This window comes from Mya arenaria, chromosome 4 (genome assembly GCF_026914265.1).
Source record: "Mya arenaria isolate MELC-2E11 chromosome 4, ASM2691426v1".
In the NCBI taxonomy this organism is placed as follows: Eukaryota; Metazoa; Mollusca; class Bivalvia; order Myida; family Myidae; genus Mya; species Mya arenaria.
Window position 1 is genome coordinate 45,916,331 of NC_069125.1, and position 17,025 is coordinate 45,933,355.

The 17,025-nt window shown below is 35.1% G+C and overlaps 1 protein-coding gene across 1 annotated transcript; it reads right to left on the reverse strand.

The window, feature by feature from the left end:
* Window positions 1–4,811: 4,811 nt before the first annotated feature.
* Window positions 4,812–17,025, reverse strand: LOC128232852 (cartilage matrix protein-like). Its single transcript, XM_052946622.1, has 14 exons — window positions 16,890–17,025; window positions 15,375–15,612; window positions 14,134–14,252; window positions 13,562–13,774; window positions 13,286–13,384; window positions 12,212–12,325; window positions 11,864–11,974; window positions 11,005–11,121; window positions 8,075–8,188; window positions 7,568–7,811; window positions 7,300–7,371; window positions 6,807–6,931; window positions 6,429–6,572; window positions 4,812–5,814 (listed from the first exon to the last, which is right to left on the reverse strand). The coding sequence occupies exons 1-14, from the start codon at window positions 16,951–16,953 to the stop codon at window positions 5,186–5,188; spliced, it is 2,403 nt and encodes an 800-aa protein (XP_052802582.1). The 5' UTR covers window positions 16,954–17,025; the 3' UTR covers window positions 4,812–5,185.

Genomic DNA, 17,025 nt, shown 5'->3' on the forward strand with positions numbered 1-17,025 from the left:
ATAACAGTTTCTTAACTAACCATGATATGCCAAATAATTGATATGGTCCCAATAAACGTAATTTATTTTTGTGGACGGAAATGTTAGATGCGGAACAAAATGGCAGTTTGTTAAAAATGATGTTTTCAGATATTTTGACCTGGTAAGTTTATATCACTTTAACCACACTGTGGGAACATGTCTTTGACATTAAAGGTCTGGTTTGATTTTAAAAAAAATCATGACTCTGAGTGGAAATTTTAAACAGTGTCTTAAAATAATAATATTGACTGTAAATGTTTCCAACCTATATCTCCTTTCACGTCTAACCTGCACGTGTGCATCAATGCCCGTTACAATAGCTTAAACCGAAGCGCTTTAAGAACAGTACATATTTTAAGCATAGTTATGTAAATCTCTTTGTCCTAACCCGCATCTAGACAAGGGTCCGTATTACAGAAGCATCTTAAGAATTTTTTAACATATTTTAACTAAAGTGTAAAATTTTGAATAGTTATATTTCTTTAAAAAACTAGTTCTTTAAAACGGAGTTTTCGTTTTTAAAAACTTGAGCGTCCATATTTTAATTGCAGAATGTACAATTAGCATAACACTTTCTTTAAATGAAATAAATCAGTTAAGGAAATTGTTGAATTTAAGGAAGAGGTAAAATTGTATCTTATGATGCTTCTGTAATATGGCCGCTGAACTTAAAGAATTAAGAAATTATAACACAATCTTACTATTGTTGAAAAATGTAATAAAGTGGACCCACCCCGCATCTTTCGCATTTGAGCCCAGTAGCGCCCGTGGATACCGGCTGATTGGTGCCCACCATTGTAGACTGTTGCCCGGGTACCATTGGTTGTCCATACCCCTGGAGTTGGGGGTTACCAGGCTGTCCAAGGGATACGGTGTAGTATTGCCCAGGTTGGCCGGCACCCTGCCCTCCCGGCGGTTGCGTGAGTACCTGGATTTGGTATGGTTGGACCGACGGATACACTACCGTTTTGGCTGTAATGTCCATTTTTAATGCTCAATAAAATTAACTTCAAAAACATGCAATAAAAAGTGGAGAAAATAATCACACAATTATATACATTTCCGATAAAATTGCTGGTTATAACTTATGACTCTATAGACCACTGAGGGGCATGTACAAACCATATTTATATTGAGCGTCTTAAAAGTCAAGTCGCATTTAAAGGCATATATTTGCTTAACAATTTATTTAATCGTTTAATGATTGTGTAACATAATAGACATTGATACTGGTAAAATATAACCATCAGGCATGTGACCGCACAGTATCATTCTGTATATTCGAAACATAAATTGCTTAATTGATTATATTCCAGAAAAATATACGTTAATTGCTCATTTTTGTTTTGATGATGTTAATTTGTATAAAGTAGTTATATGAGAGGGGAAAACGTGATAGTTCTCTTGATTTCTTGGAAAACATTAAACATTTCTTCACTTCTGAATTAAAAAAGGAAATTACATCAGGTACATAATACAAAACCTTTAGAATAGATTCTTACCCATTTTGTAAAAAGAAAGTCTGACCGTAACCGGAAACAGTTTATCATAATACGTCACAATTATGCGGGAAAATTAATGCTTAAAATCACCTTTAAACATAAATTGTAAACGCTTATGACTACAGTTCATTTAACATGTCATCAATTAACACTTTCAAACATGTTTTTTTACGTGGCCTGCTGTTACAATATAAACAATAACACTATTATGTTATTTAACAATTCATGTATATCATATATTAATACGCGATGATTCGCGGTCCAATTATATCTGAAGATGTTGCGCTCATCGGAAAATATTCGCAAATGACGAAAAACAGTTCATAAAAGGAAAGTTGTAGTTTAAATATTTCTGGATATCATTTCTGTATTCTTTCTATTTTTAAATGGAAGTAAAATTGATTTGTGACGTCACGTCATAACAAGTATTGTTGCGCGATGTTAAAATGATGTCATAAAACAAAAAAAGTGCGTCGTTAAAATGACATTTATTATGAAAACAAGAGGCTTTTATGTGATCTAACCAGTAATGCATATGATAAAAGGGTTATTAGTACTGCATTTTGATTCGGAATGTCGTATTCGACCCTCGTGGATTTTGGCAGACTTAGATTTCACTCGGGTTGCGCCTCGTAAAATCCAAATCTGCAAAAATAAACTCGAGTCGAATACAACCTCCCGGATCAAAACGCATTACTATTAACCCTATTCTATTTAACGCGTCCAACAAATATGATAGAAAGCTCACCCGAGACTCACTTATTAACTGAGACGTTCAATAAAACAGAGTATTATGTGATGACTTTTGACCGATCCGCTGTACATTTACATTCTTTTGCGCTGTGTATTTTCGAATACTCCGATGAACGCAACATCTTCGGAATACTTACAGATACTACGAAACATTGTATGTAATGTACATTTTTGTGCATTTTGGATGCCAAATGACCCCATACTATTTTGTTATCATGCAATGTTTAGAGAAAGAATGAATACAAATATACTGTAAATAATAATACAACATATGTTACTGGCCTTGAACTATTGCAAATAGGCCGATCAATGTCTCGCTTTCGTTGAAATAAAGAACTAAATTAATCTTACCGACCAAAGGCTTTCATACACCGCTGAACCATAATACTAAAAAATGTAAATCCTTAATATTACGTTTACCTCCACAATGATACGGCATTACGAGTGGTGCTCTTAAATCAAAACTAGTGGAAGGTGTTAAATGTAAGGCACTGCAATATACGTCCTTTGTTACACCAGAAAGCGTTCCCTATAATATGAAGGGTTTTAAATGGCGATAGTGTTATTTGAACAGTTTAATATCAATAGAAAACTGTATTTACTGTGTATATTTGATTGTCTCGGTCATAGGTTTAAAACATTATTTTAGAAATATTGAGTACGTAAACAAGTAAGTAATGGGCCGATTGTCCAGAAGGTCGTTAAAGTCTTCTGTGTGCGGAGAACGTCGCTTCTCGCTATATCATGCGTGGCTTGAACACTATTTCAGTGACCTCAATTACGACTTGTTTAACAACCACCTTCGGTATTGATTGCAATGTAGACGAAGATGCTGAATATTTCTTATTTCTATGTATACATTCAGCCTACTAGCGAGTTTAACCTTTTCAGAAACACACGATAATTCCATCCGCTTAGTACGAAAGAATTGCTGTTCGGTTTATGCAGCCTTTAGGAAGATGATGATTTCTTGATCTTTAGTGAAGTTCAACATGTAAAGACTTCCCAACGTTTTAAGTAATTTAACAATTTGTATACATCTCACTTAGCAGGGATGAAACCACCTATATGTAATATATAGTCAACTGTCAGAGAAAAACAACCACACAGTAATGCCATCAAAGGAGACAGGGAGCGATGGGTATTCAAGAAACATTGGACGGTAGATGATTTCCGAAAGAATGATGGGATAGGGGATATCGACAGGCATTTCGAGATTGTAACACAGGAAACATTCTTGGCCAGTTTTATTCACTGATTTTAGGTTTTATACACAGTGAGTATCTCGGTTTCAAAGCCATTACTGATCCTTTGTTACGTAAAATACCAACGAGACATCGTTTCGATACCATTAATATGTAAGTTGTGAAGCAGGTTATTGAAGCAGCGAGGTCTAGATGATAATTTAAGCGTGTTAACATTCAGTCCAGTTACGAATTTTTCACTACCCTATACAATGTGGAATTGCAAAATAGGGCAAACTAGCTATTCATGACGTATGGCTTTTTAACAAATATAAGTATTTACTGAAGAGCTTATGACGAACATTTTAACAGTGTTAGGATCTGCTATATACGAAACATGTGCTATGTGTAAATGTGATTAGGAAGTTAATAACCCTTTTCCATTCATTGGTGATAACCAGTTCAAGTCATTAGTTTATATAGTAATCAAAAGACATCCTGGCTTTATATACTTTACTTGGCATACTATTTCACAAACTAAAAAATAATTATGAGGTATATAGGTAAGTTGTGTCGAGGGAATGTAAACTTTAATATTGTGTGACCTATATATTTATAAGGAAGTATTCTTTTTCAACATTTCGACGTAAAAACCGCTTAGCGTTACCATTAAAATTTTGACCAATTTGAGTGTGCTGTAAAGAGTTATAATTAGCTATTAATTTACGATTCGAGAGAAAAGGAAAATAAATATATGAACTGAAAGATATTTACAAAATGATTTTTGGTAGCAGTCGACTGATGTAAGGCGTGACTACTGTGTAAGATATCGTTTTTAGAAACGCGTATAAGAAGAGGCTAGACAAAATGCTATTTTCATGACAGTGTTATCTATCAATAAATCAATCCCGGTAGGCTAAATAGAAGCAAAACTTATGTTTACAGGCACAAGGATCAAGGTCAAACAAACATTAAACTTGAGGCGAAGCATAACAGTCATAAACAATTATAATAAAAAATGATGCTGCTCTGCAAAATGAGATATATCCTGGTCAGTTTTGATATTGTTTCAGAGTGTATTGCTGCACTATATGCATACGGACATATTAATATCAGACCGCAGTATCTATTAAACTGTGGATCACTTGTGAAATCTAGTAATAAACGAACAATCTGTACTGTATGAGGTAGAACGTTGGTGTTAAATACTTACCCGACCTTGGCGAAAGAAGCTGAAGAGACACCTAGGGTTGACGGAGAAAATAATAAAAGTAAAACATAAAAGGTAATAGTTATTTTTTTATGTTTATTTATTGGTATATACTAGTTATACCTTCTTTGTGACCTGGAGTATAAAAAGGAAAATTCCAACCCGTATATAAATCAGATCTGCACATGCTCAGATCACTTTCTTCCTACGCGGTATCTGAAATTCCGCTTGGAACATTTGGCGTCTGTATTTATAAAGAAAATATTATAATTTCTCCATGTGTGTAAACTTGAGTAGCCATCACAACATTTGGTAAACTTATTTTGCAATCAGTGACTCTCCTTTTCCTTAAGTTCTGATCGAGTCCACAAAGGTCGACCACATAAACTCTTCAAAGAAATGCCTTTATCTTGTGTATTGAAAAACCTGTCCCATTGATAGATGGAACCGACGATGCAAAATTAATCTTTCAATAGATACAAAATCAATTTAAAACATGTAACAGTAAGTTTGTTTCAAAAGTCATTCGAAAGTTGGCACGAGCTGTAGAACACTTCTGTTGCAATCAGGTCCAGATTTCTGTGGGTCTCTCCAAAACGAGACACAAAAATATAGGCGGGGTCGCTGACTAGCCCCTGTGCAGACTCAATCTTGAATCCTTCCCCGACCCCCACCACAAACACAAGCCGGCCCGAACCTTTCAATCGGGCCAGTGTCGAGCCGGGTCCCCTTGAAACGCGTGAATCACCATTCGTTAGCAGTATAATGATCTGTCGCGTATCGTCTGCACTTTCACTGAATATATCATGTTCTATCTTATGAAGTGCTTTATCTAGTGTGTTGATGTTTAAAGAACCACAAGACCCGGTACTTCCTCCATCACAAGACCGAATCACTGTCAAAGTCTGTATGTATTGAATCAAGCTGTCAGTGGTTGCCGTGTCTGTCAAATGACGCTGAATTTGGACGCGTTCATCGTCATACGAAACCAAGGCTAGGCGGACTGTGACGTTGAAGTTTTTATTAAGGGTATCCGTCAGAATATAGGTCAGTGCATCTACTGCTTGGCTGAAGTCAAGATCACTTATATCTGACCTCATATCCAGTAGAAATGTAACATCACTTGATGTATTCCAAAAACACTCTAAAAGTAAATGTTATATTGAATCATTAATTAACCGCATATGAAGTAAGTAACCGCTATATGGACAAAAGATTCAACACATTATACCCAGTGGGAAGAAAATTAATAATGTCTATTTTGGGCCATATTGTACAGAATCAACCTGAAGACAAACATTACCACATTACCTCATCACATGCACACTATTTATATTTCATTAAAAATAAATGAATAGTTTTGCTTATGAAGGCATTGAGATTACTACAAAAGCTTACTTTGACGAATTCTTTTGTCTATAAGGAACAATCAATGAACACATTTTGTACCTTCACAAGCTTAGATTAGCAACGAGTCCTTTGTCGAATCGCATTTCCAACGATCAAACAACTAAAGCTAATCATTAAAAAAGAATTCCGAGGTGTTCTATAAACTGCATGATGTTTACTATTTTTCTTGCATCTCTTGTTCTCGAATGATTCTATTCATTATGTATTATCAACCACCGAAAGCTTACTGTCAAATCGTTTGCGTTGGAGGAAATGTCAAATTGTTAAAGCTTTTTGCTAAGGAAAAAACATCACCACGCAATTATTAAACAAATATGAATCATATTAAATCGGTCCTTTACGCCTTACCGTCGCATGTGAGGGCGACCAGTTGCTCTATGACTGTATAGAGAGCGTTAAAGTTGTGCACGGAAAACACGTACCCGGGAGCCCGCTCGTCCCCCGGGGAGGCCACGCCAAGCAGCTCATCTTGGGAAACCTCCGAGCCAATACCTGTATCATGGCAAAAGAACGTAGTCTACTTTAGAAATAGAAGTTATTTCTCTTCTCTTGGAGCTAAGTAAAAAATAAACACATGGATTAACCATGGGAAAGCATAGTTGGTTTCTAGAAGTTAAAATGGCGTGAAATAGCTTGTTAACTTTAACAGTGTTCGCTCTAACTTTTGGGTTTGATTACTTTGTTACCCCATTTAAGATGAGTGACGTCTAAATTATCCAAGCTTACCTATAGCCAAAACCTTTGTGACATTTGTCTTGAGTTTTGCAGCAGCCTGCAGTGTGCTCTGGCGATTAGTGGACATGCCGTCGGTTAGGAGGAACACGTATCGCTTCGCTTTTTTCCCAAACAGCCTAAACAAGGAAATAGGATTATATTTTTACTCAGTGACTTGCAAACGGGATCATATCTTAAATTGCTTTAAAATCGAAAACTTGAAATCATAACAGATCTTAAAGAAAGTAGGCATTATGCTTTAATGTATAGTGCCGATTATTTTGGCCATTGTTTTGTGTAGAAAGCGAAATCAAAAGCAGCCGTTTATCGGGTTTTCGACCATTTATTCCGTTAAAAGGGCGTTAAGTTGTCAAATTGAAAACGACGTGTATCCCCGCCGACGCAAATTAATGGCTTCTTATTGATTAAGTTGCTAATTGTCCCGATTCTCGTCCTTAAACATCAAGACCTCGAAATGGCAAAAAACATCCATTTAAATAGCTACCGCTCTGGCAATATATCCTGCACATGCTTAGTGACTTCATCCAATCCAAGATGTGTTAGCGTCCCGCCAGGTCTGAAATACATATGGCTTTATGATACGTATCCATTTACTTGTTTTCTATTTAGTGTTCATTGCATCAAACCATGGCAACATGGTCTTGGTATTAACTTGATGTGTACTTATATCACTATCAAATAAAAAGGAAATAATGAGGGTTGTTATTTTCTCTCAGCCATATCCGTGCTTTACAATAACATCAGAGGCTGACCTGAAGGTGATATTGTTGACAGCCTCCTTCAGTGTGACATTGTCTTTGTAGTCATTGAGGCCAATCTCCAGGTGCGCCTTAAAGGAGAACGTAACCACGCCTACCCGGAAGTTTCTCTCGTCGACGACCACGTGGTCAATGAACTGGTTGACAAAAGCAAGCTGCTTCTTGAAGTCGTCTTCAGTCTGGCTGATGGAGGAGTCTAAAAGGAAGATGACGTCCGCCATAGTCGGCTGACAGGTTGCTGAAGATTGTAAAGCATGAGAGAATCGTTTCTGCAAAGCTAACTTCTACCGATCATGATTGGAACCGAGACATCGAAACAAACAAACATTTGATGCTCGCTCAATAAGCATTCGTTTATTCGATAACGTCAGACATATATAGAAATAGATGATATAAAGACCGAAATTGAAGAATTAAATATATATATATATATAAATTCAAATAAAAAGTACTTACGAAGCAGAAACTCATAAAATATAATTCGTTTCTTACGCAACCTACCTGTTTCGCAAAACCAGCCGTAGTAGCCCACGGGACATTGACACTCGACGTCGTTCACGCGGTCCTGACACGTGCCATTGTTCTGACATGGGACGCTGGCGCACTCGTTGATGTCTGTAAAAATATTATAATAGACGACCACGGTAAGCCAAACATTCCAAAGTTATTGTATGTCTAAATGTGAAATAAATAGCAGACGAATCGAAAGAACAACAACACAACTGAGGGTATTTCTTAACATAAGAGTGGTGCATAACATATAACACATTATTTATTATATACAAATATATTATATATAATGCTACCAATGATAATACAAAAATACCATATAAGTATATATGTGATCAAGATAAAACAGGTATATATAAGGAAACCTTTGAAAACACTGAAACATGAACACTTAACAATTACTGTTAGAAAGTGTTACTAGCTGTAATAGAAATGAAGATATAAATGTTAATCTCAGTCAGTGTTATGAATTAATTGATACTGTATGTTCTCCTTTGTTTAAAATTTAAACATGAAAACAAAGATAATAGCAATAAGCTCAGTCAAGAAAATTGGTATGATACTCAATGTACTGCAAGTAGAAATATTTTTTATTATTTTCTAAATATTAATAGAAAAGACAAATCAGATACAAATAGATCAAATATGGTAAAGGCTTGGTCAATTTATAAATGTTTGTGTAGGAATAAAATAAATATTTATGAAAAAGATAGAACAAATAAGCTTGAAAAAGCCAAATTACATAATGCCAAAGAATATTGGAAAATGCTGAAGAGTGTACACAATCTGATAGTTTTGCAGATTATTTTAAAGCCATTAATAACCCATAGACACATTGTTACCAACAAGATGATGATATATTGTATTTTAATGAAAGGTATGCGCATGGATAACCTACATTTATGTTTGATGAACTCAATCAAGAGATCTTGTTAAAAATATTGTTAAAGCTTGTAAAGAATTGAAACCTTAGCTAGGGCGCTCAGAAGGTCCTGGCTATGTAATTGATGAATTATTTTAATATGCTCCCATTAATGTACTTGAATACCTACATAAGTTGTTTAATAAATTGTTCGATAAAAGATATTTTCAAGACTTGTGGACTGAAGGCTATATTGTGCCATTTTCAAAATGGGAAATAGGGAAGACCCTGGAAACTAAAGGGGAATCATTCTTTTTTGTACTTAAAAATTATTTTCCAAGATAAAAAAATAACATACTGACATGCTGGGCAGAGAATTATAATGTATATGTTGAAGCACAGGCTGGTTTTAGACGGAAAATGAGTACTTTGGATAAATTAGTTTTGTTGTCCATGGACTCTAACAGCATATGTTAAACAAAAATAATAGATTATTTGTTGCCTTATAGATTTTACAAAAGGCTTTGATTATATTGAAAAACAAACACTTTTTTACAAGCTTATCAAACAAGGATTGAGAGGATTGTTTTTTGATATATTAGAAATATGTATATAAATGATCAAGCTTTAAAAGCAATAATAAGGTTAGTGATGGATTTAGTTGCAACTTAGGTTTTAGACAAGGGGAAAGCCTTTCCCCATTTTTATTTGCTATGTATCTAAATGACTAAGAAGAAACATGGATCATGAAAGGCCATGATGGCATTGTTATTTGTATGTTAAATTTTTATCTCATTTCATATGCAGATGATATATGTATTTTTTCTGAAACTGAAAAGAGACTTCAAAATGGTTTAACTATACTGAAATATAAAATATTGTGATAGATGGAAGCTAAAAGTAAATGTCAGTAAAACTAAAATCATGATATTTAAAAAAGGAGGACGGAGATAAGGTAATATTATGTTTACTTATTAATAATGAAGAAATTGAAATTATTTATAAACTTAATTATTTGGGAATTGTGTTCACCAAAGTTGGATATTTTAAACAGGAAATGTGAATTTGATTTATATGATGTTAAACAAAGAATCAGTGACCACTATAAGCAAGAATGAAATGCAGATATACAAAGTTCATGTAGAGCATTAACGTATAGACTATTTGCTGAGTTTAAATTTTAACCAAATTTAGACATTGTTAGCATTGAAAAGTATAAAATCTCATTTACTAAATTACGTGTTTCGTCACATATACTTTGTATAGAAACAGGTCGATGGAACAAACCTACACCTATTTCAGTTAATGAAAGAGCCCATTTTGTAACTCTTTAGAAGATGAATTTCACTTTATTTTCGAATGTGAATTTTTCATAGAACTAAGACAAACAGTAATAAATATATGTTACTGTACCAACGGTTATAAAGTGCAATCAGAAAGCTGTGTTTTGAAAAAATAGCAACATTTTGTCATAAAGCATTTGCTGCAAAAGACTTACTGTTTTACAAGTAGTAATACATGAGCATATATAAACATTGATTTTTGACTTAAATAATTATTTATTTTATTGCAGGTTATCGCTGTATTTTACTACATGTAAATAATACTAATCACCAACCATATGAATGTATTAACTTATTTATAATAACTTAATTATTTATTTGTATACTACTGTACTCATGGGCTTATGCCTACTGTATGTTTTTCCACAATAACCAATATGTATATCAAGAGCATTACCTGTCCCCTACTGTGCAGTTGTTTTTCTTCTTTAAGCAACTATTAGATATAACTTTTAAACACATGCTTTAAGCCAACACTTTCGCAAATACCTACTGTCTCTTTAGTGGCACGAGGATCAAAAAGCAATGAAAAACAGTCAAACTAATTGAACAAACAATATAACACACGGTAAGTACATTATTTTGTATCAATAAAGATTGGGACGGTCAGCCAAACCAATGATGAGATATATCATTACATTATATGGTACATTGTAATTATCATTTCAGTATTGATGTATGGGAATTATCACGCATACATCACAGAGAAACATTACCGGTGGAGCAGGATTTGTCGGTGTAACCGTGCACGCATGTGCATCGGAAATCGGCGATGAGGTCGTGACACGTGGCACCGTTCCTGCACGGCGTGTTCAAGGCACACTCATCGATTTCTGTAGAAACGGAATTGTGTTTAGATATGAATGTTTTGAAAGACTCGTTTTTTTTCTACACCAAGAACATCTCATGCGGATGCCAGCGCTTTTTTTTTCTTCAAAACAAGGAACCCAACTTCTAGTAAAGCAAGAGTTGAATGCCTTTTCCCATTCTCGCGAATGTATTGTCACTCACACGTTATATGAGTATATGAACTAAAACCTGATGTGAATGTCTTGGACGGTTCCTACGTTCTGATCCTTATTAGTTTTTGCATCGCCCGACATTTCCATCAATCTAAGGGACGTGACTAAATAAGAATTAGACCTCGCTACACATGTGCGTTTTAAATTATTAATACATGAGATTATGTTAATGTAACAGAAAACATTTGATCAGTACATGGTTGAACTTCACGAGTATCAGTGCACTGACCAAATGTGTATTTACACGGGGTAACTGCTTGTCTTAAATATACAATGTTCAAATCATCATTATTTACAAATGTGTATATTCAACAATACCACTGAAAAGAAATCCGACACATACGTAAATGCATCGTATTATAAATACTTTCATCTAAGTAAGTGCATTAAAATTGTTAATATAATATCTTGAACGGCCGGTGTGAGCTATGGAGAAGGTACCAAAACAATGAAAATTGCGACAAAAACGCCGTAAACGACACCAATGTTCTGCCTGGAAATGTTTCTTTGACACACAGATGAGCTATGAGATGCACTAAAGTAAGCATTTCACCTTCATCACAAAATCTTCCCGTGTATCCAGGAAAACACGCACAATAAAACCAGTTCACCCCGTCCACGCAGGTCCCGTTCAGACACGAGGAACTGGCACAGTCGTCTATATCTGGACAAAAAGAGAATTCAGAGTATTTATGTATATGTTAAAGATTGAAACATTATGTTGAAAGACTGAGTGATGAGTGAAGCTTTGACATTCGAAGATTTTCTTGAGCGATAGTTAACATCAGCCAAGTTTGATGGCTGTACTTAGGTACTGGTCCAAACTATCATTAACCTTTATTTACTTGTACCCTTTCCCTCCGTTTGAAAACAACAACAACAACAACAACAACATAGATACCTATATCACAGTGGTTCCCGGTAAATCCCGGGTCGCACGTGCATGTATAGTCATTTCCATTCACATGACACGATCCGTGAGGAAGACACGGGCTGTAGACAGCAGAACAAATATCTGCAAGTAAGCAAATGCAAACAGATACTGTGCAATCCGAGAGTGAAACGATATCGTGGGTATATTGTCTCAATGTAGAGAGCCCAAAAACTGCAAGTTTACTGTTTGTACGTTGACATAAGCATGAAGGTGCATGGAAAGTATCAGCCAGCCCTTTATGTGCGCCAAGTGCTTACTATAACGTTCGCATAGTGTGGTTAAAAGAGAGGTTGAAAATGCTACTGGCATTTCCACTTGTACGAGTTGCTACTAGTACAGTTAAAAGCAGCAATTGACCTTCAAGTTCGTTTGTTACCTCTCTGTGTAAGTCTCTCTCGCTTTTGTTTATGTAGACATCGTAACCATTCACATAACATCCTACTTGTATCTGTATGACGTTAATTGATTTTTGTACGTGTCCGGAATATCAACCACGCGCGTTTAACTTGTACAATTTACACATATCTGGATGACGTAGCATTCAAAAGGGATACACAGGTATATTCGTGCTCGTTCTAGTAGGTTTTTGCACGACTATTAGATGACGCATAACATTCGCACACTAGTTGCTAGTGACGCCTACGTATATAGTGGAAATGTACTGAGTTAAATAAACGTGTCAATGAAATTCCGCAAGGACTACCCCAATAAAAGATATGTTGCAGAACATTACTTGTACTTATATTACCAGTTTCGGTTGAACTAAAAAGTAGTCTTCTAGGATCAGGCGCTATCACAGTGAAAAAGCTCAATCGCATACCTGTGTAGAGTATGTCACATATTTTACATGTGTCTTTGCTATCGTTAATATATTTTATGAATAACATTATACTTAAAAAGTACTCGAAAAGTACACATTCAAACGCAGTATGCTATGCGCAATCTCCATTATATGAACACTTTTCCATTGATATTTTGTTTAGAGTAGACAGTCAGTATGATCTGTTTTAAGAAGAATTCGCTATAAATGCAAGTACGTACTGTACTGGCAGCTCCAACCGGTGAACGCTGGGTGGCACTGACAGGATGTATGGCCCGGAACACAAGAGCCACCGTTAAAACACAGACATCCGCCGGTATCTGAAAAACGCAGCAGTGAATAATTACTTACGTTGAGTTTACTTGTTATATCATGCAAATACTTAAACACTTAAACACCCACAAGTCAGCATGACGATGATCCATTACTGTGCAACAAACAGTTTTATTCAACAAAATTCGTATTTTAACCTTGGATCTTTAAATTAATAAGCATACTGTTGCACGCTGTAACTGCAAGTGGACCCTGCAACTTATCGAAGGCACCGAAATCATCCACACGGAAGAAGTATTCGACCTTTGACGCCAGCAGTTCCATTTCCGTTTGAACATTATTCGGGCCTTTGGAGACGCCAGCTGTATATATAGTGACACCGTCAGCTTTTAACTCATCGGCTGCTACTATGTTTTCAGGAGACGTGATACTTCCTCCTGTAAGATTGATATGCTGTTTTAATTACAAAAGTAAGGATGCACAATCGTAGGACCGACACACATTCATTTCATACTTTAATCGGTGAATAACTATATATATCATCATATAGGTAAAATGCATTAGTGTTATGAAACATTACATCAATTAAATAATATCCTCTCATAAACAGAAACAAAATTTTATTTTATTTATTTTATTTTATTATCTTACTCGACCTTTTACGTTTCAATATTTTTTGGTATAGCCGTAGTCAACATTGCTTAATTACCGCCAATCAGGTATCAAATTCACAATCCTTTTAGCGTCTCTTCGTGTCCTATTACCAACAGTGAACATGCCACTGCGTACCACTTACCGTCAGTCAACAAGATTACAACTCCTTCGGCGTTCTGTCTTCTCCCGTTGCCAGTAAACATAGAACTGCGTACCAACCGCATGGCCGCAGCTATCACCTCGGTACCGGCCTCCGGAAAGCTTCAAAATAAGGGTGTGTAGAGAATGTAAAACCCTGGTTATTTATCATCAGATTTGCAGAAACTCACGGCTGCCGCAGTTGGAGGTCGCATCGGGAGCTTTTAGAGCGGTGTTAAACGATAACGATTTATCCTTAAAAGTTTTACTTGCCATACGCCTTGTCTAGATGTCGTATAGAGCATTGCAAGGGAAATTTGGGACCCTACAATTGACAATATCATCGTACGACAACCTGACGACGTCCTTGCAAGTCCCTCAAGAGCCTCTCCAATGATGTGCATAGAACGTTAATAAAACAGCAGGAACACCGTGTGGCGTGCTCTCCTGTGGTTAACACACGGGAGCCGCACAATTAGAGTAGATAAAAGTTTAAAGGGCACCGTAAAACCCCGCAAAAGATATGACTGTTATACATGGTTGCCGCAAACCAATGCGGTACCTAAGAATTCCCAAAATTGTAGAAGTCTGCCCTATGGAAAACAAATCGTATGGGTGGATATGTGACCGTAATGTTACTTAAGAGTGACATGTTTGCAATAAAAATAAAAATTAATACATTATTTTTTTCAATAAGTGTGACAAGACCATAATTTTAACTCGTAAGTACTTTTTTTAAGCACAGTCTCTCGTGATGTAGACAGTTTGGGGCTCATTCCATAAATTATACATTTCTTATGTAGTGACTGATTTCTGCTATTTCGTGTTTTCGCGTCGAAAGAGCAATGCAAGTGCATCGTGAAGATTGTTTTATTATCATAAATCAAACAGGTTTTAAAGCTATAAAGATGTTAAATAGCCAACCCCACATTCAACATCGATTTTTTCCGCAAAGAATAAAATGGTTATTGTTTATATATTTTCACTCGAAATCATTTTAATGGACGATCTAAGACGGTTTAATTCACTTATATTGAAATAAAAACAACAACAAATAATTATAAGTCACGATTGTACATCAAATCCTTAAAGACAACTATTAAGTCCATTGTGGGCTTCTAACGGTTTTACTAATCCTTTTTATATTTAAACGCTCGAAACGGTTTTAAAATATCAGAATTCTACTATTGGAATGCAAAAACAGTACACACGAAACTGATAAAAGACTGATCAGCAGCGCCTTACCGTATGTTCTGTATAGCATTAGTAACGTCAGCAGCGGATCCGTGTGCGTTAAGATGGAACTCAATATGAGCGTCATCCCCAAACACCATTATACCGATCTGCGTCTCAGAAGGTCCAACAGGGAACAATGTAAGGAACTGGCCAATGAAATCCTTTATTTTCTGAAACCCTTCGGAAGAAACACTTGCTGAACCGTCGATGAGAAATACAATGTCGGACTTTTTATCGGAGCTGCATTCTGTATGAATAGATTGTATGCAAAAATAAGTAAATTGTTAAGAAGGGATTCATGAAAAATGACATTATTTTTAAATGCCTACATCAAGGTCAACTGGTAAAACAGTAATCATAAAACAGAGATCTGCAAATATTTTCGTAACAAAATAAACGCGCAGGAAGTTTCATTGCTTTTTAAAAAAAAATACTGTCGCAATTTTGAAATTTAGCACTATTTGTAACAGAAAATAATCTTATAATTTATATTTAATAAAATATGCCCTGAATTGTCGTTTCAATGAGTACCTCAGTAACAACTTTTCAGTTAAAATATGGCAGTACCTTTTCCCTATTATTTACCAACACTGTTAAGAATACAACCCAAATAACCACGTAGTTATCAAAACCAAACCTTCGTCACCCAAAGAATCACGAAGTTACATAAAGAATCATTTAGTTACCAAAATCATAACATAGTTACCCAAAGTAACACGTAGTTACCCGAATCATCACTTAGTTACGCAAAGAAACACTGTTAAACCCAAGTAATTGCTTAGTTAACAAAAATAATCATATCATAAAGAAAACAAAATATTCACTTTATTGCCCAAAGGAAAAGACTATAAAAGTTACATAACGCAGCAAAATTAGTCCATGATATCTTATTTGGCTTTATCTTTCGTTTGGACTTTTGTACGTTTGTTCAATAAAGCATTGCGGGTTTCTAAGATCTAAAATAAATGTTAATTCTAAATTAAAACAAAAATAATTACGTATGTGTTGAGTAAAAGCATAAATCTGCTGTAAAACAGCATATCATGGTTACTTGTTCCCAAACAAATGGTATCTCAATAAATAAATAAATAAATAAATAAATAGAGCAAAAATGGAATAAAGCATGCTTATTTTTATGACGGCCAAAACAAAAACTTCTACAGCCAATTTTAAGAAAATGGTCATTAGTTTGTTTGACGTTTGCAGAAATATTAATTTTATTGACTGATTAATATTCATCCAACAATGAATATTGACGATTACAAATGTAATTCAATAAGCTGCTGCTGACTGTCTTCACGTCAGGTCGAAAAAAACGAACAAAATAAATAGACAAGTTCCAGTTCCGTTTCTATTTAAATCAATTTAGTTTCATTTTATCACATTATTATTGAACGGGTTTTGACATGCAACCTTTTTAAACTCAAAAGGTCGTGTAAATATATCCGAAGTTAAGACTTTTATCGAAACAAAATACCAATAGGTAGTACTACAAATAGGTAAAATATATAAAACATATCATACTTGCGGATAAGCATTTCCCTGCTAAAACAGTTATTATAACCAAACAAAGCACATTTGAAAACATATTTTCTTCGGATAAAAAATCGACCAACTTTAACACTCATCAGTTATATAAATATTGAAAGCAAACTTAAAG

What these genes read in the sequence shown, in the direction of transcription:
- LOC128232852 (XM_052946622.1), bottom strand. Translation starts at nt 16,953, where the DNA reads ATGTTTTCAAATGTGCTTTGTTTGGTTATAATAACTGTTTTAGCAGGG. An exon ending in TGCAGTTACAGCGTGCAACA is followed by an intron (nt 13,385 to 13,561) that starts GTATGCTTATTA and finishes TGCGTTTTTCAG; the next exon opens with ATACCGGCGGATGTCTGTGT. An exon ending in CACAAAGGTTTTGGCTATAG is followed by an intron (nt 6,573 to 6,806) that starts GTAAGCTTGGAT and finishes GCCATGATACAG; the next exon opens with GTATTGGCTCGGAGGTTTCC.